Source organism: Melampsora larici-populina (assembly GCF_000204055.1).
Source record: "Melampsora larici-populina 98AG31 unplaced genomic scaffold MELLAscaffold_30, whole genome shotgun sequence".
NCBI lineage: Eukaryota > Fungi > Basidiomycota > Pucciniomycetes > Pucciniales > Melampsoraceae > Melampsora > Melampsora laricis-populina.
The window spans coordinates 1,017,368-1,043,192 of NW_006768794.1; the positions used below are offsets into that span (position 1 = coordinate 1,017,368).

At 39.2% G+C, this 25,825-nt stretch overlaps 6 protein-coding genes across 6 annotated transcripts; 4 read left to right on the plus strand and 2 right to left on the minus strand.

Moving 5' to 3' along the window:
- Positions 1-204: 204 nt before the first annotated feature.
- On the plus strand, positions 205-975 carry MELLADRAFT_65022 (uncharacterized protein; the record flags this gene model as incomplete). Its single annotated transcript, XM_007412362.1, has 1 exon — positions 205-975. One exon carries the CDS (start codon positions 205-207, stop codon positions 973-975), a length of 771 nt encoding a protein of 256 aa, XP_007412424.1.
- Positions 976-2,419: 1,444 nt separating this feature from the next.
- On the plus strand, positions 2,420-3,367 carry MELLADRAFT_89530 (uncharacterized protein; the record flags this gene model as incomplete). The annotated part of the gene is made up of 1 exon (XM_007412363.1): positions 2,420-3,367. One exon carries the CDS (start codon positions 2,420-2,422, stop codon positions 3,365-3,367), a length of 948 nt encoding a protein of 315 aa, XP_007412425.1.
- Positions 3,368-4,406: 1,039 nt separating this feature from the next.
- On the minus strand, positions 4,407-5,839 carry MELLADRAFT_89531 (uncharacterized protein; the record flags this gene model as incomplete). The annotated part of the gene is made up of 3 exons (XM_007412367.1): positions 4,407-4,509; positions 4,611-5,015; positions 5,106-5,839. The coding sequence occupies 3 exons, from the start codon at positions 5,837-5,839 to the stop codon at positions 4,407-4,409; spliced, it is 1,242 nt and encodes a 413-aa protein (XP_007412429.1).
- A 5,095-nt stretch (positions 5,840-10,934) lies between these two features.
- On the plus strand, positions 10,935-11,666 carry MELLADRAFT_89532 (uncharacterized protein; the record flags this gene model as incomplete). The annotated part of the gene is made up of 5 exons (XM_007412364.1): positions 10,935-11,136; positions 11,222-11,362; positions 11,425-11,475; positions 11,541-11,566; positions 11,637-11,666. The coding sequence occupies 5 exons, from the start codon at positions 10,935-10,937 to the stop codon at positions 11,664-11,666; spliced, it is 450 nt and encodes a 149-aa protein (XP_007412426.1).
- A 2,621-nt stretch (positions 11,667-14,287) lies between these two features.
- On the plus strand, positions 14,288-14,728 carry MELLADRAFT_65025 (uncharacterized protein; the record flags this gene model as incomplete). The annotated part of the gene is made up of 2 exons (XM_007412365.1): positions 14,288-14,290; positions 14,363-14,728. The coding sequence occupies 2 exons, from the start codon at positions 14,288-14,290 to the stop codon at positions 14,726-14,728; spliced, it is 369 nt and encodes a 122-aa protein (XP_007412427.1).
- A 3,304-nt stretch (positions 14,729-18,032) lies between these two features.
- Positions 18,033-18,732, minus strand: MELLADRAFT_65026 (uncharacterized protein; the record flags this gene model as incomplete). Its single annotated transcript, XM_007412366.1, has 3 exons — positions 18,033-18,131; positions 18,265-18,563; positions 18,708-18,732. The coding sequence occupies 3 exons, from the start codon at positions 18,730-18,732 to the stop codon at positions 18,033-18,035; spliced, it is 423 nt and encodes a 140-aa protein (XP_007412428.1).
- Positions 18,733-25,825: the final 7,093 nt, after the last annotated feature.

Below are 25,825 nucleotides of genomic sequence, written 5' to 3' on the forward strand. Positions count from 1 at the left end.
CTTATCCTACATCAACTATGCTTTGCTACCTCCCAGCCAAAGATTCTTCATTGCAGGATGCGAATCACCATGGGGCAAAGACCGTGTATCAACTGGAACTACATCGACCTTCAATCCGAGAAATCTCCAAGCAGCGATGAACTAGAGAAGAGACTTTGCGACTCATTCAGACTCATGTGAAACCCGACCAAACATCGCCTCGAGATGGCTGGTAAATTTGTGTTAGCGGCAATCAGTTTAGTGGGCTCAGAAGCCGGACCCCTCCCCCCCCTTCACGATTTCACTGAGTGCAATCTACCTTTCCTCGAGGTCAAGGATTCTTTTCAATGTGCCGTGCACTATCAAAACCTTCAATCCAAGGCTCAACACAAGGCATCGCACAATCAAACTATCGAGATGACCTGTATCGAACAGCTTACCAAATTAGTGGACTCGGTTTACGGTTGTATTGAAGCGCTTGCAGTCATCCGAGCCCACCACCATCACCAAACACAAATTCAGAAATTTCGTAACTCACAGAGCGACATTGATGCAAGCTTCCATAAAGTGGCTTCAACGGTGGCACTCAGATCCCAAGCCTTAACACCCCTTGTTGCTTTCCTTTCACTTGGTTTCAAGGGGCTCCTCACTTACCGCCGCGACACCAGGAGATCAAATAAAACCGAACTCATTCAACTTTGCCTTGTCACCGGTCGAATGTGCAATGTTGAATTTTCTGACGAGCCCGTTTGGAAACGCGCAAGTGATTACGTTTTGAAATGCATATCAAAGGCTCTCTTCCCCAAAGGCAATGGAGAAGGAGTCCCTTCGGAGTGGGAACATGTGACTTGCAGGAAATATGATCTTGCCCTGGCTATGTACCTAGATGTATCCGAGCGCTGTCGCGATTCGCCTGTGTCTGACCCAAAATTCCCGCTCTACAAACTGCCCGTGTATGACGATTTGACGCCCGAGGAGTCAGAAACTTGTTATTAGTTGATGATCATGACTTCACTGTGTTGTAATTTTTCCTTCAAATACGTTGTTTGTAAACGCTGATAAGACAATGATCCAGGGAAAATTACATACCCCATATCAAGGCAGCCTAGCCCCCGTGTCTCATGTGCCCTACCTCTGTATGAAAAGCCTCACCGTGCTCTTGGTCATAATACATTTGTGATGCCATAATTAAGCACTTTTCTGGCGTTGACCATTGAACTGAGTTCAACATTTCATGAAATGTTGAACTGATGATCAATGTTGAAATGAGTTCAACATTTCATGAAATGTTGAACTGATGATCAATGTTGAAATGAGTTCAACATTTCATGAAATGTTGAACTGATGATCAATGTTGAACTGAGCTCAACATTTCATGAAATGTTGAACTCACATTTCATGTGTGGCTTCCTAATTATCTCGTATGCTCACATTTTGATTGCTCATTGATTTTTGTGCTTTGAAATTGTAGTACATTGTGATCTGAATCACAATCTTTTCTCACCTTTTTGACTTGGATCTTTTTTGATTATAATTAGGAGTTCAACATTTCACGAAATGTTGAACTTACTATTTAATATTTCAACTAAAAGTTGAGCTCATCAATACACGAGATCTGAGGGTTGGTGCACATGATCATTCACTTGATCAATCTTTGATGCAACCCTCCAATTTGGAGATCACAACAGTGACCAGCCATTCCCGAGGCCGGGTATAATCAGTTCCAATTAGATACAACTCATAATTTAATTAGAAGTTGACCGAGCTCACAACCAGATCAGGTGAAAAAATGAAAAAGGTACGGCAGGATGTTGCTGCAAATCAACAAAAGGGCGATTTGTTGCAACCAAGATTATAATCAACATGCTTTGGTTAATTTAAGCATTATAATCAGACAAAGGCAAGTTGTGTCTGCCACTGCTCGACACTATTTGCCGCTCAAAAGGCGTTATAGAATATTTACGTAATTCATGAGTATCTCCCCACTCTCTTTCCTGATCTACTCTTTATGTCGATTGTGTTTGCCAAATGCCCTTCCATCCCTGTCCATCAATTTCTCTGATTATCACCTTTACCCGCAAAATCAGTAATCCTGAATCTTTCTCTAGTACTCATCTATCTTTTGATCATCTTTTATTGTCTACTCGTCCGACTGGCTTATAAATTACGTTTTGCGTCCACCATCAATCTGTGCTACACAACCTTTCTTGATCAAACACAATTCTCCCTGTTCTGAACCTCAGTCTGATCACTGGGTACCGTTGTTTACATATCACGCACTATTAATCAGTAATATACTTGAAGTAAGTAGTTCAAATTTTGGAGTAGACGTAAAATCGCTGATTATCTGACTCATGAATCCTGAAGACTTGCTCCGCAACTTGTTACAGATCTCCAAGTAGATATCTCGCGAAATTTCACGATTTTCCTGCGTTCAAAGATGCCAAGCACCTCAAGGCGACCCACCAATATGAAGCCTCCTGCACTTACTGCAAGCGGTAAAAGTAGTCAAGAAAGCAAGGCTGATATTATATCGGTCTCTGGACAAATCACGTCACCCAGCGGTATGCCCAAGTTTTCAGCAGGGCCCGGCATGCCGCCGACCAACTCACCGACTTCAGATCCAAAGAAAGTACACCTAAAGTCTAGTACCGAAGCGACATCAAATCCAAACTATACTCCACTAAGTCAACATCCATTGTACCCTAAAGTTCAAAGCCTTCACGTGTCTTTACATCCGTTCCTATACCACGATTGGGAGTCAAACGGAGCTTACAATCTCACCAGCCTCAAGTATTACAACATCTTGCTACATTTCAATCCCAGCACTAAAGCACGTCCGAATAAAAACAAGAAGATCTTGATTGACATGTTCAAGTCCGATTTGCTACCCCAACTTGCGCCTTTCTGCACTTCTCCAACAGCAGCACCAACTTCGTATGCGATGGATACAGATGATGATCAGGATACAGATACAGACTTCGACCCATTGGACCGCCGAACCACCATCGCGATGCTCTGTGACGCGATCAGATCCAAAAATTCCCGAGTTAATATATCGTCTGTTGCATTAAAGGACGAGGTCTTGGCTCTCTACAAGCACTTTGTCAACCCGTTCCTTCAGGGCCTCCAGAAAAGTTCCTACACTTCCAAGCCCAACGTTGTGTCATCGAAGAGACTTGAGAAACTTACTAGCCATCAAATCCGACATGCACTACAAGCTCACCACCCCGAGGTTTTTGTCAACTGCCCAGTCTTGAAAGTATCACATTACAAAGCTTTGTACCGTAAATTTGTGATTGAGGACAAGAAACTTGACACTGAAGAAGAATTGGTTGAAGGATATCACTACTGGATCATCGCCGACTTGGTCCAAGATGTTGAATAAGCCAAGGTATCTAATTATTTGATTCTTCCATTGGATGTGAAAAATTCTGATCATTGGGTTGCTCCTGCTTGATGATTGTCCCTTCTTTAATGTATTTCTATTTCGTGCCATTCAGTAACAGCCAACATCAAGAATGTTTCTCTTGTAATCAGTGAATCGACCCAATGGGAAACAAAAGGTTTTTAAAGATTATTGAAGTGGATTATGTCTACACAATTATATTTTGAGTTCACCTTCCTTAGACCTACATGTTTTGTCCACCCCGAATTCAGTATAATTTGTGTTGTATTATCACGGTTTGTGCAGCATGATGCACCTATGAAAGCTTCAAAGGAATAAAATATTGTTCCATCAGGATGTTGTTTTAATCCGGCAATGTGGAATGATGACGTGGAATTTTGTTTCATTGAGCGTCTTTCAACAAAATTTTGAGATCTTAGAGATCCCGTAATTTGTTTTGTACTATTATATCATGTCTCTAGCCACTCATGATCAGTTCATGCAGGGTAGAGTGATCTCAATACTTATATTTGATTTCCAAGAAACGATAGGGAACACTCCCGTTTGTTCAACGATTGTTTTTTTTGCTCCATTCATAGCATTGTATAGGTAATTGATCGACAGGGATCTATCATAAGCAAACCATGATCATATTGTCTCATCTCTAATATATATATATATGAGATTTGAGATGAATCTAAATTGGAAATACTTTGGAGTTACGTAATTATAAGGTAACGTCACACTTTAGCCAAATCTGTACAGTATACAACCTCATGTCGGGCAGGAGGATGTAGCATTCCAGAATTACGTGATCATTATCACTACTCAGACAACCACACTTGTGAAAAATATAACATGATCAATTAGGCACGCTGGTGGGTGTGATACATGAACAAATTTGTAGCAAACCAAACGCAATATATCTGCATGAAAGCATTCTGTTGTGCAAAAAGATGATAATGGTATCAGACCGTATCCAAGGGGAAGTTGAGAGCGAAAACTGACCCTAGGTGGTTTGATATGATGCGTGGTCAATTCAATAAGCTTCCTCAGAGGGTTTGTCTCCTTCAACATCTTTCAATAAAGGACTTATATTTGAATTTCCAGCGATATCCGACGCACTTTCAACAAACGGGTTCCTAACATTATGATCAATTGTCATCAAATGACCAATGCAGAACCGAGTCAGTCTATGCATAGTAGCAACTTCAATCTACCACACAAAATTATCTGAGCTTACTCCTGGTACTCCGCCAATGCCGAGATACGCCCATTCTCTCGAACAATTTGATTGAATATCACCTTACGTGAATTCAAGGCTGTGAGCTTTCTTTCGAGGGAATTTTCAAGTAGTTTACGTTGGATTGGCATGAGTTCAGCCTGACTTAAAAGCAGATGGATCACTTCGATTGCCTTATGAGCATTCTCGAGGGATGAGACACTCTCATGAAGTGCAACTAGAGAATCTTCATATGCATCAGCAATAGCAGATGCAGTATCGTCGATGCCCACTTGAAGCTTTCCATGAGCCGCATGGATTTTGGAGTCGTGAGGCTTGCCGTCGACTCCACCTTGATCAACGTGCTGCGATAAAGAACTGAGTGTGTCTGCAGGGAAGTACCATTGACCTTTGTCAGAAAGTTTCCTGAATATTTCAAAGGGTGGTTTTCTCATCAGTTGCATGATCAGACAATCAGATACTCCATAATCAGGGACTTTGCAAGACCAAACTCACTTGTGATGCTCCACCAAAGCAGAAATAAAACCAGCTTGTTCAACTTTTAGATCGAAAGTTTTCTCACGTGACTTGAGTTTCGTCATCAAAGCATTGAGCTCGTTTTCCAATCGGCGGTGCTCTTTGGACGATAGATTGACCTCACGTAACAGAAGCCGGATCCCCTCGATGGACTCATGAGTATCTTGAAGGTACGTGGTGCTATCGTGGAGGGCGTCACCAGCATGTTTGCAAAAAGACTCAATCTCGTTGATTTCGTCTTTATTGAGGTGCTTGTAACGTCGGATAAATACAATGAGGCCCTCCGAGGCTAAACGATAGTTCCCATCGTGAGGTCTTGAGAGACCGTACGCCTGGAACATACTCATGCGTTCAGAGTCGATTTCAGATTCTGATGTGATTATCCTAGGGAATTCATGAGCGGAGTATCGTGGACGCTCTAAAGGGGCTTTGAAGTAGTTCGGAGGAGAGTTGTGACTCGGCATGACCACGTAAGATAGACGTCTTGCGACCGATTTTTCAAATATACTTATGAGGAGTTCTCGATTGTCTTTTTCAGTTTCATCAAAAATAAAATGAGGTAAGAACAAAACCAGGATTTCTCGGATCTCAGAAGTAGTAGCTCTCTCTATAACCAGTTCAGGATCAAGCCGAGGGGTACCAGATTCAACTCCAACATACTGTAGAATCGAAGTGGGTAGGAATACGGAGTCGGTTTGAGATTCAGTGGACATAATGATTTTAGTGAAAGTGATGCTTTGAGGTTGATCAAGGTTATATTTTTCTGGGATGCTTGGGGACGCGCACTTTGGTTGACAAGTGAATATAAAGGTCAACTTGAGTCGTAGAAGAAAGTTCTCCGATCTTTCACCCTACATCTTTTTTTTGGAACAATCGGAAGGCACAACAACATAATTATATTGGGGAAGATTGAGGAGTGTGCGGGGCATGATTATCTTCATCACAAAACATAAAAGCATGTTTGCAGGTCTCAGGGTTATCACCGCTCAATATTCACCAAAGCAATCAAGCCAGAAAGGACCCTCATCTTGCATGGATTTTGTGTTCTTGAGGAGAATCCTGAATTGAGAGTACTCTGGAGTTAACCCCACTCAGAGTTACATTTTAGCCAATCCGTACATTTGCCTAATCTGGGTGAAGGTTTTGGCTTAAATATATTTACCTAATCCAGCTGGAAAACTTTTCTTTTTTTGTAGTGTATGTTCACCAAGAAACATGTGATGTTGTTTCTATTATCACCAGTAATTGATTGAAAGACAAAAGGCAAATCGATGATTATGAAGATCAAAAATGAAAGTTGAACTTGAAAGGATCACAGTTGTTAGCAAAGATCAAAGTAAAGTTACAACAATTGAAGTACAAATCAGAGTAGAGTTGATAGTCTGAACGTTTGAAGTCGCTTGTGTGATAGAGAATGATTTGTTTGTAGTCGGCGAGATTTTAATCGGAAGTGGTCTTGAGTCTCAATGCGACAGAGCCCCGATTTTTGAGGCTTCCTCCAGGTAATAATGGATTATTAAAACTTGAAAGCTGGTCTAGAGCAGCTTTCAAAATGATCGAAAATAATAGATTATTGACTATAAAATGGCTTTTGAAAAGAGGGGCAAAAGAGGGCAAAAGCGATAACAAACGACTTTTTTTGAAAAAGTGTAAAATGTATTATTTTCAAAAAATAATACATTTCTCCCGGTTTTTGTAAGCTATACCAAACGGGGCCTGATTCATCCACCGTACTGTTCAAATCACAGGCCTTTCCAACACTGTACCAGAGGTGGTTATTTGGTGCCCTTATCGGCAAGTGACCCCAATTCAAAGCAATTGTATCACACCATTTTTGATGAAGCAGGTCGCCGAGTCGCCACTTAGTACCTCTCTGCCCTTGATGGACAACTTACATGTCATCAGACATTCATTTTGGACTAATTTTGGATCAAAGATCCATCTATAGATTGATTTACCCGATTGAATTGGATTTTTGGGAAGAGCTTTTCTAGAATCGACTCATCCATCTCCATGTACCACATGTCAAGCACAAATAGCTTAGAAGCTTTATCGGTAGACTATGTAGATAGTCATCAGCCAGCTCGATTTCGATTCTAGACCTTATTCGCAAATGATCATACATATCATCCGCCGAGTTGAATATGGGCAACATAGAACAACATGCGTGAAGTGCTCAAACTCTTGAACCGTATGAATTTTGATCAAATCTCACTTTGTTACGCAGAGCTCAGTCTCAAAGTTTACTAAGGATCTTGGGTACGGTTTTTTTCAAAGCTCTCTGCATTTTTATTTTATACAACTTTGTTTACTAAACTCAACAAATCATTTTAGATGAATTGCGCCAAACATCAAAGTCATGCATAAGTGAATTTAAAACAAATCTTCACATTCAAACCTACACGCTTTAATCTCATTTCCTTGCCTTTTGCTATATTGGATCCGGTAATCTGCTACAAATCAATCAAACTGCCCCTTTTGCAACGTTTTGAATCAAAGCAAACTATGCCTCAATCAAAACAAAGTTGGGTTGCTTTTACTCAGAAGAATCAATATCTATCCATTGTAAATCACAGTGGCTTCTAAACTCAAACAACATCTGTCTGTGTCATTGCTGAGACTTTACCAACATGACTTGAACTGTCTTCAAGAATCAATCTTCTACCAAGATGTAAATCTATAATCATTTCAGTGATATAACATCAGTGAAGGCTTGATAAAAGAATACAGCTGTACTTGGGCAGGACCAGATGAGAAGAAAATCATTAATTGCCCTTGGAATTTATTATTGCATTATTCAGGATCAATGAAAATGGGATTGAATACGTAAACCATCAATTCATCAAATCACATTAAAATGAACCTAACCTACACTTGGTTGAGACTTATCTCATTTGCTATCATAGTGATTTTTCTCATCTTTGTCATTTCAATCATTGCTTCAATCTTTCTTGAAGACGGTGGACTTGATTTTCAAATAGGCTATTTCTAATGTAATCATGTTCTAAAAATCTTAGGCGCTGTCATCAAACAATTGAATGATGGAGTAAGAATAATAAGTACTGCTCAATTTCATCTAGCTAATCTGAAAATACAGTCAATCTCACAAATCTCAACAATAATTCCAAACAAAAGTGGAATTCTGTGGGCAAACCCTGGTCAAACTTTCTGAAAATGAGTGTAAATGAAGTTAAACCTGCAATTGATTCAAAAAGTTTCAAAATTTTAAATTAGAATTAAGCACTTATCAAGAACAAGGCTTGAATTGGTCATTAAATATGAAAACTTGTTCTGAAAAAACTGATTCTATACATCCACTTTGGAATCAGTTTAGTGATCTTCTTTGTAATTTTTTTCCACTCTGTTGAGTTTTTTTCCTTTCTAAAGATATATTTTTCCAAAGGAAGAATGCATCACTGAATCTTATGAACCACTTGAACCATTTTGTAAGCTTGATCTTTTCTTTTTGTTCTTTGTGATGATATTGGATACTAATCTTAAGTTGACCTGATTTATTTATTTCTTTGGAAAACAGTTTATAATCCATATACGGAATGTTTCACCCTATAATTTCCACATAGCGCATGTAAATCTGGAGGAGGAATTTTGGGGGATGAGATAAGTTTTTTTACAACCTGACATATATGTTTGGTTGACTGATTTAATCCACATGGCTTTTGGTCTAGATGGGATTAGGAAAAACAATTCAAATGGTGTCATTGATTTGTGCAGCTAGACCTGTCAACTGTGAGAAGTCCTGCAGATCAGAACCTCCGTCATATTGACAGGTATCCATAACAAATTCCTTACTACATATATTATATATAAATAAAATACATAAGAAGAATATATATTTGAATTTAACTGTACACATCTCTCACTTGACTATCAAGCGTGTAATAACAATGAATTTACATTGTGATCAATCAAGAACAAGATTGTAGAAATTAACTGAAAACATAGTTACCATCTCATCCCAACTAGCCGAAAGGATGAGGACTAAGAAGCCCTGAAATGGTCCAGATGAATTGAAGCGACAAACAACTAGCCCTTATCAAAACACTTAAAATTCAAGAAACTCAATTTTATTGCTTTCTTTTTTGAATTGTAGTTAAATGACATTGAATCATTTCCAATGAAGCACATACCATTAATAATTGAAATGCAGTAACTACTCAAGTGTGCTGTGAATTAAAGTTGCTAGATGTTGGTGGCTGACAGGTACACCAATTGTGAATCAACTAGATGACTTGTCTTCTCCGGTAAGTTTTGTTAAAGTATGTTTTAGTCTCCTACCTAGATAGAAAGATATTTCATTGCTGAATTGCATGTTTGGGAAGGATCATTTAGTTGGAACCTTGGGGTGATTTTTTTCCAATTGTTTGTGATGATACCCTTTAGTAAAGGTGACCAAAAGGTATATCAGCCTTATTTGTATTTGTGTCTTCACAGCAGTGTGTTAAACTTGTGAGTAAACATTAACTGAAACCCTCCATGATGTTTGTTTCATGACAATTGGCGGTAGAAGTAGTCCAAGTGATAATGAAGAGTACAGTACCAAGCAGGGAAAAATCGATGAAAGACAAAGAAAGTGAATTGAAGATCGGAGGTTTACCACCCAAAACAATTAGAATCAAATCATTAAAGATGAATGAAAAATAATATAATCAGGAATGCAGAAAGCTATGATATCTTGAATCATAGACAAGGGGAGACAACCAATTTTGAACAAAAAACACTGTCACTTCTGAAAGTGTACTATTCATCAAGGGATTGAATTGACATATTGATCCATCTACAAACCTTCTAGAATGTATCTTCACTGATTGGTATCTTTTTACTGTGTTTTTTTGGAAACTTAAAAGAGTTAGTGAATGAACTGATCACAGTGGTTATTGGACAGGTACATTCCATACCTTTTACAATCTTCAGAGAAGTCTATTGTGGTGCAATCACAATGCCACAATCAGAAATATACTCAAGCCACAAGGATAACAAGAAATCATTGTGATTTTTAGCTAAGATGAACCATATTAACCCTGATCTGGATTGCTTCTTCTGAAAGGTCAACAAGTGCATTCAACTTTAATGATCATGTGCTCATTCCATATCTCAAAAATTTGTTATTCTCAAAGTACATGAAATCAGCAACTTATATCCTTCCCTTAAAATTAAAAGCCAACATTGCTCAGATTCAACAATTTCCATACCATTTAAGACAATTGATATCCCCAGTAAGCTCATAACATAGAATGGCGGCGCCCGCCGCCCAATTGGCTAGTGTCCATTAATGGACTGCAGCGTAAACTACAAAAATGGACCAAAGCAGACCAAACGTTGAATGTTAAACAACCGATTTGGACCCGTTGAACCTTTCCTTCCTTCTATCCACCTCATATTCCTTATTGCGATCAATCCTTGATCATACGCAAAGCTCAGTCTTTGCACGATCACCATAACTCGATTCAAATCAGCGGCCAACCACCTTCACCACTGAAGGCAAGCTCCCTTTCATCTCGTTGTGGATATATTGATCACAATGAATTGCCCGTCTGTTATAATTGTAGAGCGTTGAAGGTGAACACGATGGAACACCATGTGAATCAACACATACTTACTGACCAGTGGAAGAGGTTGTGCTCCAAAATAGTATGTGCTTTTTTTTGTATATAACCGCCCAGCAGTCGCTTCAATCTCAAAAATTTATCTGCTTGTTATACATTTCTCTCTTAATACCCTTGTTTATTGTTCATATTGATCCGTTACTTCATTAATATTTAGTTTGCATCTCCCAGTGGTCGGCCTATCATGTCATCACAGCCTTCAAGAACTTATCAGCAGTCAATGTCTAGTAGTTCTAATCCAATCTCGCATCCTCATCCAGAAAGCCCATCTTTCTATTGGCAATCCGGAACTGCGCATCCTTCCAACTACAACTACAACGGTTCACATCCATTTGGTGTTGATCGCAATCATCGCTCTTTGATAGAGCCAAACCCTGGAGACAATGGTAAGATGTTATTGATTTATTTTTTGGTTGAATTTGTTCCAAATATGCTGATAATTGATAATGACTGTATCATGTATTAATTTAGGTCATATCATAGGGAACGGTTTGCCTTTGCGTATTGATCAATGTGCCTTGCATCGCAATGCTTCTAACAGCAACCAAATCGAACAACTTCCATCTCCTAACGCCTCCCAATCTTACCAATTCCTTCATCAACAATCACCCGGTGAGTCATGTTTCCTTTGGTTACATTTGTGACCCATAGCTAACTGTTTTACTTGGTTTCAGTCGCACCTTGTAATGATGACCCACCAAGATTCTTTTCTCAACCGATAAATGGTAAGCTTTCCTTTAACTACATAATATATTGATCTGGTACCTCAGCTGACGTAGCTTGTCTCCAGTAGACCACCAAATTGGTGGTATTACTGTGAGCACTTCTGGCCAACATCACATTGCCTCCCCAATTTTGCCTGTTGTGGCTACCTCTCCCGGCCCAGCCCCAAAAAACCGTCGCAAGCGCAAATTGACGGCGTCCGCCTCCAAATCTGGCGAGTCCTCTGGTCGTGGTTTGAAATACTCCGCCGCCAAAGATCTCCAGTTATGCTAGTCCTGGCTCAATGTGTCTCAGGATCCGCTGGTTGGCAATGGTCAGAGCTCTAATGCAATGTGGACTCAGATTACGAATGATTTCCAGACTAACATGGCCAGAATCCATGAGGAAAACAGGAAGAAGGATAAGAACTATACCAACGAGCTAATTATCCGCTCCCTTGACTCTCTGTCTGGACGCTGGGGTCCTATGAACAAGGCTATCAACTTTTATGCGGCCTGTCTTTCAAAGGCAAAATCCCTAAATGGCAGCGGTAAATCAGCTCAAGATCTGATGGCCGATGGGAACGAGATGTACTATCAGAAAGAACAAACACACTTCAAGGATTCACACTGCCATGCCTTCTTGTCCACTGCTCCAAAGTGGATGGATTACAATACCAACCAACTTCCCACTGCGAAAAAACCGCCTCCTTCCGTCATTTCTATCTGTTCCACTCCTTCTACTCTAACCGACTTGGACTCCGACATCGAGATCATTTCTTCAGAAACTCATGAGCAACCAATGGGTAACAAAAAGGCAAAAACTGGTCAAAATATGGAATCTTACATATTGCAAGTCGCCAACAACACCCGGTCTATTGCTGAATCGAGTGCCTCAATGGCAGTGGACTCTTGAAGGCAATGCCAGGTGGTCGACTTTCTTACTGACAATGTAGTACTCAAGACTGATACCTCCTTGCTTCATGGAGATATCAAGGCATTCTATGAGATGAAGCAGGCGAAAATAGCGAGAAAGCAGATGGTTAAGATGGAAAAGGAAAACAGTGATGGTGAATAGGATCCTGTAGAAGTATCAATTATGTCTTTTTTTTGGTTCAACTGATTATTTCAAGTTGTGAGGTGTCTTCCTTTGAATATAACTATACATGTTTATCATCTCCCAATGTTTTATGTATCATATTTTTATGTGTCACTCTTTACAAACCTAGTCTCTTTTCTTTCTGCTTGTTTATTTCTCATTGCCAAAAAAAAATATTTTCTGCGTAAATATTAATTTACCTTTCTATGTGAATTTTAACGTATATAAAATTGTTTTGACTTAACTCGGAAGTGCCTTCATTACGATTTGATGAATCGGAGTCAAAGTTGACTCTTTTGGTCATTAGGGGTCCTGTGTTGTCATGACTGTGCTTGCGCTGGTCTGTCTATTGGTTCTGCGCGGTCGCGCTTGTGATCTTTAGATCATGGTTTCCCCCAATTTTTTGGGATAAATAACGACTATCCCCTTGCTTACACTACACCAAATGTAATCTTTACCCGGCGGTAAAGAAAACTACTGACATAGGAAAGTCCTGAGGCAACAGGAAGAGAGCTAAAAATCTGAAAAAATATGCACCTTGTTCCTAGATGTTGGGGCGTCATGATGAGTATTTTTTTGTATTTTACACGCAGATATTGGTTTATGTACTAACAATAAACGCTGAAAATCATCAAAAACTCACATGTAACAATACCTGAAATTTGGGTCATGAGTATGAAGACAATATTTTGTGGTCTAAAAACTTCAATAACTTTTGCAATTCTGCTCCAAATAACTCGATTTTTGGTTCATTCAAAAGCTGAACTATTCTCCTTCACACTTCATAATGTTAGTAAGGTGCTATCTAGTCATTTAAACACTCTACATATGTTCAAACAGTTCTGCATGAAGTGCTCTGTAGGATCTTTTTTAGACCAGCTACAGATGTGATGTCTCAATGAAAAATGTAGAGGAAAGGCTCACCTTTTTAATGCACTTCAAATCGAGTGATTTAATTCAGAACTGAAAAAGTTATTGATGTTTGAAGATTCCAAAATCCTGTCTTCAAAGTCAAGGGCCAAATTTCAGGTATTGTTACAGGTGGGTTTTTGATGATTCTCAGCCTTTATTGTTAGTACATTAACCAATATCTGTGTGTAAAATACAAAAAAATACTCGTCATGACGCCACAACATCTAGGAACAAGGTGCATATTTTTTCAGATTTTTAGCTCTCTTCCTGTTGCCTCAGGACTTTTCTATGTCAGTAGTTTTCTTTACCGCCCGGTAAAGATGACATTTTGTGTAGTGTTACAATCCTCATACATAGTTGGTCAGTGTATCTCTTTACGATGTGTCTAATCATCCTCTTATTGTGTTCATATACCTTGTTGTATAAATATTTTTAACGCTTTACGATCACACCGTCCAATAACCTCAAGGATTTAATCAATGGCATCATTGACCGTTTCTCCTGCTCTTAATGTATCAAATTGTTGAATTACTCGATCACCTGAAGTCAAGTCTTTGTTATTTTGTCAACTCAATACAAACTTTACATTGACCATGTGGTTTTATTGAGAACAGTTTCTTGGTTTGCCTCACCAGGAGGCTCTCGATTCAGACCGTACATTCCGGCAAGGGCCTTTCTTGAAGAGCGTGGACCAAGGAACGATGCGGTCGGCTTGCCACCTAGACGCGAAGTCCACTTAGACCCACGTCTGCGTTCAAAGACCAATGTCCAAGGTGAGGTTGTTCATTAATCTATAAGTTGAAGCTTTGGAAGTCACTATTAACCATGGTACGAACAGAAGGTGGCTTAATTACCCCACCTTGTGAAGTAGTCGACCTGACTGTTACACCTTGAACCCAGCGTGCGAATCGACAAAATGACAACAACAACAACCGCACACCACCTGTGGTTATTGACCTTACCATCAGTCCCAGAGCCCAGCGTGAGGTGGAAAGGCTTCAAGAATATCATCGCAACCAAGATGACAAGCTGGCCATGCGTCAAATAATCAAGATTATCCAAGACAAACGCCGAGAAGAGTTTTGCCTACTCCGCGAAGCCCTCGGCCAGGTCTATAGTTACACTGGCCGCTACTTGCAGCTTCCAGGTGAAAAGGAAGTTGCAGCCCAGTTGTTACGCCCTGGAAACTTAGGTTCTGAGTTTGTAAATGATTTTGATAATGATGCCAAATGGCATTGGCTTCAGCTTCGAGTTAACGCCCTGTAGTTATTATAGGTATTGAAGAGTTGTGATGTACTCATTTTGATTGATTATCTTATGCTTTACCATCTTCTTGTAAATGATTGTGATACGACCTTTTTTTCATGTTTTTCAATGTCAAATGTGAATAGTCTCAGCTGCTGTGTGCTTCATGGTTGCATTGCCGCACTTAATAATACAAATGAACCAAAAGTTGAGACCGTAACATGTATATGATTACAAAAGTAAGCAGACAACAAAAAAGATAAAAAAGGAAGTGAGAACAGTAACAGAAATAACGAGCGGAAACCAGTATGAATTACAAAAAGTAAGTTGTAAAATAGGATAAGACTAGTCAGATTGGGCGGCGGGCGCCGCAGTCATAATGTTAAGATGGGCTCCACTGAACTCAATCCGCCTATGCTTGTTGAAAGATCACTCAAGCAGGAATGATTTGTTAGCAGTTGTTTGGATGTAAATCCAGAAGAATGTATTTCATAACCTACTGGAGATCACTTCATCTATTATGAGTACTAAAAATAGATCAGAGAAATATGAGGGAGGCCTGTTAAGTTTTCACTACTGGCAGCAAGCAACACGGAAGGAATGGGGCAGGGCAAGGTATGGAAGCCATGCTGTGTGTGTGGTCTAATTGTGCTGAAATCCAGGATTGAGAGAAATCATGGTGATTTGGAGCCGAGTTGATGTCACATACCCTTGAAGCAGGGTAAAAATATCCTTGCCCTAAGCCTAATCCCCCAAGCCTAATCCCTAACCCCTCACTACCTAACCACCTAATGGTTTCAATTCCAGAGCACATCAGGTATCATTGTGTCTCATTGGCAGATACTCATTTTGGGTTGTCTGTGAATATATGGTTCTTTTTGAACTTGAAAGATGTGCATCATTCTCACTTTTGTAGAATACTTTTGTCAACATTGACAGATATATCTCAACCAAATGATTTTCAATCACCATCATCATTGGTATGGTGCACTGCAAGTACTACACCTCAGCATGAGCCCTGTTACCTGCAGGCTTGAGGATCTCTGCCTTCTGTACCGCTGGTACGGTGACTTGGGCTAAGGATCCCGGGTTTTTATTGGGGAACCAAGCTACCTCAATCTTTGCAGAAATGTATGCTATTGAGGGCAGATACCAAGAATTTAAAGGTTGGAAAGACCTAATAACAGTTCTTAGATAGCCAAAAGAAGGTAAATATGTTGAGACACTTGCATAAGAAAAGAGAAGATGGCCAGAACTCGCTCATGAAAAGAATGTACAAAAGTGTTCTGCTTCATCAGGCACTACCGGCTAACACTTGATGGGGAACCAACGGGGAGCTGATAATTTGGTACGCCCCCAATTTTTGGTGGCGGGGACGGTCTGAAGCTTACTGTTACCATTGCCTTATTCATTCCACTCTTTGAATAATTGTCATCAACCAGCTAAGGCTCATTTTGAGCCATGAATTTGTGGTATTGAACTATGGTGATCAGAAGTAAGAATGCCTACATTTCAAACTTTCAGGTCATTGTTAGAGATTAAATGGTGAACATACATGGAATGTGTTATGGTGGATTCTGATAAAATTCATGAAAATATAGGCAAAAGACACTTAAGTTGATAAACCACCAATACTCTGGGTCTCAACCATTTTGCTGCTTGGATGAAGAAGGTATGAGATATTGGCAAGTAGTAGCTCTACATAAATCAAGTCAATCTTGAGATGATTAAATTTGGTGTTGTTCAATAGAATTAAGATCAGTTATGATTGAATTAAAAGTCTATTCTTGTAAACTAAAATAAACTTTAGGCTTGATATGAGTTGATAAGACAATTCTCCCCATGTTAGCCAATCAGCAGCAGACAATACCATGATGATGATCATTCTTCTGATTTTTCAAGATACTGTCATGATTTCCATATGTGGCTGACCCAGTTGGCCCTCAAATTGCAAGGGCATCTGATTCCAAGTGAAGGACAACAATGAAAAAATATTGAGTAGTGTCATAAAGAAAAGTCAATATTTTCAACAATCAACTTATCTGTTGGTGCTGGGCAGGAACCATGTCATGCTCAAAACATGCTTGATTCTCCAGCAACCAAATAAGCAAAGTGAATGTCTCAAATGTATTCAGAAAGCAGAATATCTGATTGAGATGTAGTAGTATCACTATTGTATGTGATGATATTGGCCCAGGAAGTTCTCTCAGTTGTAGGCTGGGAAATGTAAACTCCTTTTGGAACCTACAGATGTTTCAACATGGCTTTTGAAAAAAATTGATAAGATGACTTCATAGTATGAGTCAAATTATATCACATGGCATTGAGCAAAAGGCTTGAGGAAATCAGGATATTGATTGCAATAGTATGTCAAACCTCAAGTCTATAATCCAGTATTATTTACAAACCTTTCTTGAGCATGATCATTTTCAAGCTTGTATGAGTGAAAGCATCTCTTGTCATAGAATGCATGTTACCTTTGTTTTTAATGGAAGAGCTTTTCAAAACCATTTCTTCTACAATCTGTTTAATAATGAATAATCACAAGCTGAATCTGAATAACCCGGTCAATAGTACTTCATTGTTTCAATAAGCCTTTTACTGAGTGAGCTGACTTGAACTACAAAGAATGTAGCCAGAATAGAAAATTGATCAACTTGAATTAATCATTTTATGCATAAGTGAAGAGATGTGAACAACCCATGTGACCATCCTTAGTTTCCACCAACAGAGGCTTTCCCTCAACTCATCATAAGATATCACCTGACATTGTCAGAATCTTGAGGTTCATGAGTTGAGGGGGCAAAGTCTAAATTCAAAATGATCGATGACAATTGGTATGAAGTGCTATGATTTCAAAATCATTGAACAAAACAAAAGAGCATGCTGTGAAGTCAACTTTTTCACGTAGATAAGATTTTGAGAAATTGGGGGTAAAGCAAAACAAAATCTATCTTCAGATCACACAACTTGAGATCGATGATCAAATGTTTTCAAAAACCCAACTAACAATCAAAAGAAAACAAAAGATCTCATAGTCAGTTTTCTCAAACGTCAACATTATAAATGGTTGAAAAAGTTGATAGGAGATGTACCAATTTAATCCCCAGAGTTTAAGTCAGTGAACTCGGGAAAGATATTAGTTATTTGAGTGAAGTATCCAAACAATTCAAATGGGTTTCTTTCACGGTAAAACTGATCGATCGATTGACCTGATGTGATTTCAAGTCAAAGATTGATAAATAACTCTTAAAAAAGCTGTCATGAAGTGATTGAAAGACGAATTTAATGTATGGATGAAGTTTCCAAGAGTTTACATCACTACCTACGCTCGCAATCTAATCGCTCGCCACCACCATTCTTCAACTTCAGCCCATTCGCCAAGCGCTCGTTGGGTTGTACCGAGATTGCTCATTGCTTCCACCTGTACATTGTCAGCAAACATATCAAAGATTATAAGATTCAATCGTGTATTCAGGACATTCACAATAATGGAGAAGAGAGTGGATCAATCGATAAGAACCGATTGTTGTATAATAACAACCTAGCATAATCACCCTCTGGACAATACATGCACAATAGAGTAACAGTGAGGGTAGATGATTTGGATGAAGTTTGATGAGCGTATGTGGTAGCGGGAGTACGACAGCTGCATCTTTTGGTTTTTTAAAATAAGTTGCATGAGCGTAACTGGGAAGATAGTTGCGCGTGCATTTGGTACACTCGCCATCTTGAGCTGACCTGCAGAGCTTCTTGACTGGTGTAGAGTACTGCAGTTGATTAGAAGTAGCAATGGCCATCGGAGCAGGTATAGATGGAAATGGATCGATATCAGCCAAAAGTTGGGCAAATCCAACTGACGGTGGTGAAGCTCTAAACGCAGCATAAACGTTTTTCTACCAAAAACCATGTGGAAATCAGTTTGGTTGTTCGTTTTGTTTTTCTGTACATTCGGTTTGATTTGTTTACACTTCAGATCGGAGGAAATCCAAAAACTTACCAAAAAGGCTGCACCAAAGATCCATTCTGGAATCGAACCACCTGTTTTAGATTTAGTGATCGTAAAAAAAGATGTTGAACACTTCGATCCACCTGAAATCTTTCCTAAATTAAACTAATGCAAGGAAAAAGCAAATCGGTTGATATCAAATTAATGACAATTTTTTCGAAACAAAAGGATATGAAGAAGAAGAAGGAAAAGAAATGATTGATTGACTAACATCTGATGGATCTATTGAATAAGACATTTGACCGAATTGAACTGCAATTTTCACCTTGGTTTTACAAGGTACAGTCCAATACCTAAAATCAAGAATAGATCGAATGTTAGTACATATATACCAGGATAAGATCAAAGTGGTATCAACCAAATTTCGAGTATATACAGTCGTTTTCAAAAAGCTTGCCGAAATTTGCCCGCAAAACTCGAGCAATTTGGCGGTGAATTAGCGGCAAGCTTTTTGAAAACGACTGTATATCAAGACACAAACCCTTTTGCACGATTGGAGTTGGCAATGACTCATTTGCCAAGGATGACGGCGCTCGGGAGTGGCAAATATGATGAGGAAGGGCGCTGAGTGGAAGGGCCGATTACAGATGGGTCGAGGGAGTAGGTAGTTGAGTTGGGTATGATCGGAGGCCCATCGGTAGGAACATTAAGAAGAATCGGACCAGAGTACGTATTGAACTGTTGCTGAGGTCGTGAAACAATTCCAAGGTTCTGTCTTGTAGAATATAAAGAGAAACAATCCAGTAGGCTTAGTGTCTATTATCATCTTCTATGAAATCAACTAATAGATCAAAATAACCAAGTAAAAAGCTTACTTTGTATTACATAAAATACCATCATTCAAAAATCAAAAATTCAATCAATGTTGCATTTGGGATTTGCCTTAAACTTGATTGATCGTGAGAAAGTGAAGACTATGAAAGGCAAGGAAAAACAGTTGGATTCAGATTCAGGTAGAATATCAATAGGGACCTTGATCTTGATTGGGAAAAAAGATACTCACGATCAAGTAAAAGGATTCATTTTAATTCAGTGAGTAGATTGATTGAGATCGAGCCAGAATCATGATTATTATTGAGTAAGAAGATTGGTTTGGATCCTTAAGGAGGAACACGGCAATGACTCTGATTCTGAGTTGATGGTTGAAGTTTTGATGATTGAAAGTTTTGATGATAAGAAGATTGACAAAGTTGAAGGGAGATGCATACAGGATTTGCATTAGATCCATCAATAAGGAGATTCGTGCGAGGTACATACATATTGGGAACGAGTTGGGTGCTTCAGGAAAGTTGCCTAGGTGTGAATTGACTTGCAAAGTTGGATTGGCGGATGGGGTTAAAAGAGGCAAAGCAGCCATCAGATGACTGGAAATCTGAATGGAGGGAACCACAAACGAACCTCAAAATGGTTTCTGACACACGTGCAAAACTTGGAAATCACACTAATGGTGGATTTTGTCAGGTTTTGTTCGAATTGCATGTTCGCCTTTAATATGAATGATAATTCAGGAAGTAACCTGCGGAAACAAGTGATAAGATCAAAATGGAATTCGAATTTGATTTGCTCCTCACAAATTCCAAAGGTGCTCAACCAGATCATTGTATCTTGATTTTGGATTTTGCGCTGCATGGCAAGATAAGGAGCCAAATTGTTAACCGCGTGCAGTACTTGTGCAATCTCTACCAGAGGTTCCACTGGTCGTAAACCACTGTTATCTCGCTCATCCTCAACCACCATGTTGTTGAGGATCACAGGCTTTCATGATCATGTGCAAGACCTTCGGATGCCACATATGAGCTGGTCAAGCGACAATGGCGAATTGCGCCTGTAGAACGCCAAAAGCGCATTCAACATCCTTCCGAATGGCTTCTTGCATCTTAGCATAAAACTGATTATTTAGAAGTAAGTAAGTGAATTCTAATTTAGTGAAACATACATAGAATGAAATACTGACCTCCTTTTTCTCATCCTGAGGATGGGAAATGGTCTGAAGTATAGTAGCCCACTTTGGATATATACCATCAGCGAGGTAATATCCTTTGTCGTATTGATGGCCATTTATCTCATAATTGCAACACGGAGCTTCGCCCTTAGCCAGGCGGTGGAACAGAAGAGAGTGATTGAGGAAATTGATGTCATTTAAAGATCCAGGCAGGCCAAGAAACGAGTGCCAAATCCATAGGTCTTGCGACGCGACCGCTTCTAATATGATTGTTGGACCACCTTCTTTTCCCTTGTATTGGCCACTGTGAGCCTTGGGGCAATTCTTCCAACGCCAGTGCATACAGTCCAGAGAGCCCAAAATGCCAGGGAAACCTCGAGCTGCATTCTGAGCGAGTAAACGTTGGGTGTCCGACGCATTAGGTTCTCGAAGGTACTCCGCGCCAAAGTGACCCACCACAGCGGCACAAAACCTTTTCGCACACTTCAAACTTGTTGATTCAGCAATACATAGATATTCATCATTCAAGTCCGCAGGTGTTCCATATGCTAGCATTCTGATCGCCTAAGTACACTTCTGTAAAGGACTAAAACCAAGTTTACCACAAGCATCTCTTTGCTGGACAAAGTAACTGTCCTGAGCGGTGACACCAGCTACGACACGCAACCAGAGAGGTCGACCCATTCGAAATCGATGTTGAAACATATTGTTGGTATACTTCGGATTATTGGAAAAGTAGTCTCGAATCATTTGAGCGTGACCTGAAACACGGTCCCGATCAATGTTGGGAGCCTTGCCAGGCCTCGAACCACCGCCTTTGCGCTTGTCATTGATTTCCGTGGCAAGGAGGTGAGTAGCCACAGCAGGCACGCTTTGACCGGCATCAACCATCATGTGCATGCAATTGGAACTTTGGTTACATAAGTTGAGAAGGTTGTTCAACGCGAGAGGATTGGTATTGCTTAATTGGGGCATGGCATAGATTTGATCAGACAAAAACTTGGAAGAATTGATGGTGAAATGGACACAACAATCGATAAGATGAGATGATTATATCGATAGAGGCACAAAATTCATGATACGGCATATTGATCAATTCTTTATCTGATGCCGGATGTGTCAGACGATGTGACGTAACCTTTGTTCTCATTTGGGTGATGTATTAGATGGACTTTCATGCATTTGGAAGTCCTCGAGTTTGCCAAAATTTTACGATTTACCAGGAAACATGTCATACAGCTTCATTACTGTTGAAGATGTCACATACAGCGACTGCATTTGCGAGGTACCGGTGCTGCTGCTCTAATAGGGTATGTTCAGGACCCCGGAATGCCCCTACAATGGGTAGTCACAAAAAAAGTTCTTTTTGAGCTCTATTGGGGCTTTCCAGCATGGGTTTACACATGCCTCATTTGGTTTTTAGCCCGCTCATTGTTCTCCTCTCCTCCATTTGACCATTGCCAAACACCAGTTTTTAAGACACTTTGGCTACTTGAAACTAGCTCATCAATGCTGAGGAACAGCTAGTAGCTCGCCAAAGCACCCCTTGAGTGTTTTTCCTGATGGATTCTTGCTTTGAATCAAGTCGTCTTGAGATTGTAGATGTTATTTGATAGTTACCTGGAATTATGGGTTATGATAGGAAATCGGGGCCCCGATAGAGCTCAAAAAGAACTTTTTGAAATGTGACCATTTAAAACTTACTAAATACTTAGTAAGAAAAAATCAAACAGGTGAAGGTTTTTGGGCGAATCCCAAGGCTAAGTGCCTAGGGTTATAAATTTCTTGAATAAAAAATATGTATCCCTACGGGGCGGACAGCGGACAAAATACCAATACTACGAAACTAACATAACTAACACATCGACAATAAAGGACATAAAAAAGAAAAGAGAACACAAACTAATAATGTAGAAATGAATTGATGAAAGAAATGAGAAAAGAGTAATAAGTAACACAGTCCATTTTATTAAGAGATAAAGAACGAAAAAAAAAACAGAAGAAAAAATAAAAACTTGAATAAAATTAAAAGAATAAAACTTTCATAGCCGAAGAGAACAGGGAACCTAAGGGTGGGTGGGTTGCTTAAAATAATGTATCAAAGTCGAAGAAATATCAAAGATATTCGTCGATAAAGGAATCTGAATGGGAATGAATCGATGAGTTGGGAGGTGGTAAACAGCAGATGATGTCATAGCTGTGGAAAACATAAAAGGAATTGAAACAACCCAACCCGTTAGTAAACGTGTACATGTAATCATTCAGTCCCAACTATCACATTCCCATCAGTTAATAATGCATTACCAACTACTAGAAATGTGACCATTTAAAACTTACTAAATACTTAGTAAGAAAAAATCAAACAGGTGAAGGTTTTTGGGCGAATCCCAAGGCTAAGTGCCTAGGGTTATGAATTTCTTGAATAAAAAATATGTATCCCTCTCCGACCCGCCTACCAATCGTACAGGCAGAGTGGTGAAGTAGGAGAGGGAATGAAAAAAGAAAAATAAAAAGTTTTTTGATAAAAACAAAGAAACATATTAGTAAATGATGCCCAAAAAATTTTGAAAACCAAACGAAGAATAAGATAGGCATGAAAACCAAAAATGAAGGTAAAAACCTATCCCAAATAAGCACTAAAAAGGTACGAAAACCTTTGATTGGAGTAAAACCAATTCAAAAACAATACTTTTTTAGGCATGAAAGCTATAAAAAGGTATGAAAACCTTTCTATAATAATTTTATATAAAAAATTAACTAAAAAAGGAAAGTTAACAACAGAAAAAACTCACTTCTTATGAAAAAGAAACTCTCGAGCCCACATGAGACACGTGCCCGATTACATGATTTTGATTCTCAGGTAATCGTAAGGCAACGTGACCCCGGACATACATTAAAAAAGCCTCAGAGGACCAACGACCGGCGCTTTTGATAAAATCTAAATTAGCACCTGCTTGAGCTAGTGCTGTGGCGCCACCTGAACGTAACGAATGGCCGGAGAAAGATTTATCGAAGTGAAGATGAAATTTTGACAAAAACCATGACCGAGAAGGAGAAATGCCTTCAGAAGTAACAAACAATTCGGTTGAAGTAATGAAGCTGACATCCCTAACTCGAAGATAGGATTTTAATAATTTGATGGGACACGCAGAAGTGTTCGAGAATTGCTGGATAACTACAGGAGCACCTAAAAAATTCCTATCGCCTTTAGAATAAGGAAGATTAAACTGTACAAATTTCTTACACATCGAAAACTTGAGGGACGAGCGTAAAATGATTTTTCTTGAATCTTGGAATTTCACTGAATCCGGCACAGTCAATTCCCCCAAACGATGTAAGCCGCCAAACCCGATACCCAACATAGCTAGAAACAATTTATCGTCAAATGAAGAAGACGATTTTTCGACAACTGATTCCAAATGCGAAACGGTAAGCGGATTTTTTCTTTTGATTGGCTTCGAAAAATTTTGAATACAGAATTTCATCGTATCTTTCACTTCCTGATGACTAGCCTTGCAGAAGACGGACGGAAAATCTAATTTAAAAATGTGTTGAATACCGATTAAGTATGCTCTGACCGAACGAGGTGAAATCATTCGACTCATACAGGATACAAAATCACATAAGTTACGTTTGTTAGGAGAAAGAGAAATGTTAAAATGTGTACAGAACTTTACAAAGGAACGAAACCCTGATTTATATTTTTCTAAAGATATTTTTTGAATTGTTGAACGTTGATCATTTTTAGAAATTTCGCGGAGTTCTTCCAACGAAACGTTCAACATTGGTTTTCTGGGATTTGATTTTGAATGTGAAGCGGATTTGGATTTCGCCATACTCGAGTTGAAGGATCAAAAGTTTCTAAGTTCGCAATTCTACCACCAGCTGACAAAGAAGGATCAATCTTTAAATAAGATATTGAGTCAGCTTCAATCGCATGACAAAATATCTCTAATTTTTCAGGGGTAAGCACAACTTTTTGACGCGACAGCGAATCAGCGGTTGAATTAAAATCCGCTGAGACATGCACAACCTTGACATCCGCTTTAGCATTCACAATGCTCTTTACACAATGACGAAAAAGGTGCCTGACGATTTGATTCGGCGCATGAGAACTGAAAAGGTCCACGACATTTCAATTATCTGAATGAACCAGGATCTTCCGTGAACCTCTAGCAATTCCTAAATCGATCGCAATAACAACGCCTAATAACTCAGCCCAGAAAATATTTCTTCTCGGTGGAGGAAATATAAAATAGAAACCCAGGTGAAACACTGGATCCCAGATTCCAATACCCTCCATACAAGCATCGGTATAGTAAATTGAATCGGCGTCATCTGGATTCCATCGTAAAGATCGCAGCAACAAAACACCACTACTTTCCGTAAAAAACGATATCAGCCAACGCAAATCGTCTTGGTTTTCCTTATTTAGATGAACTTGGAGAAATCGATGGGATTTATTTCCCGATTTCTCATACAAACTTTGAAGTGCAAATCGACCCCAAGGCATCGATGTACAAGCCCACGAAGCGTGACCGAGAATCTTCTGCCAGTCGTTTAATGAATGACTAGGTTTTGCCACGAAATCTTGAAGAGACTGAATTAAATGAGCTTTCTTATCAGGTTGCAGATACATAATCATCTTCTCCGAATCCACAACATGACCAATGATTTCTATAACTGGACCATAAATTTGTTTCTTCCAAATCCATGGAATACCTAATATGTCAAAGAGATTAAGAAGTTTTGCTTGATTTCAAGGAATGAAGTGATCCTTGAATTTCATAAAATCTTTCCTTGGACACACCGACCAGACGTCGTCCATCATGTTATTCATAAACTTGATGTTGAATTCAAATTCCGCAATCCAAAGAACTAAAGAAAATACTCCGCACCAAATGTATGGGGAAGCAGAAGAACCAAAAGTTAAGTTATGGTCCACTCTTTTCTTATCACCTTTTATTTTCAAGATTTGTCGAATCTGGTACTGAATATGTAAAGGAATTATTCGAAAGGCATTTTCCACATCGGATTTAAATAAGACAACATCACCAAATTTGTCCTTCATGTCGATTAAATAAGGAATGAAAGTCTTTAAAGAATCATAAGCAACAGGAATCTTGTCTTTATCAATGAGATCGTTCGGTGATGGACGTCCTGCACT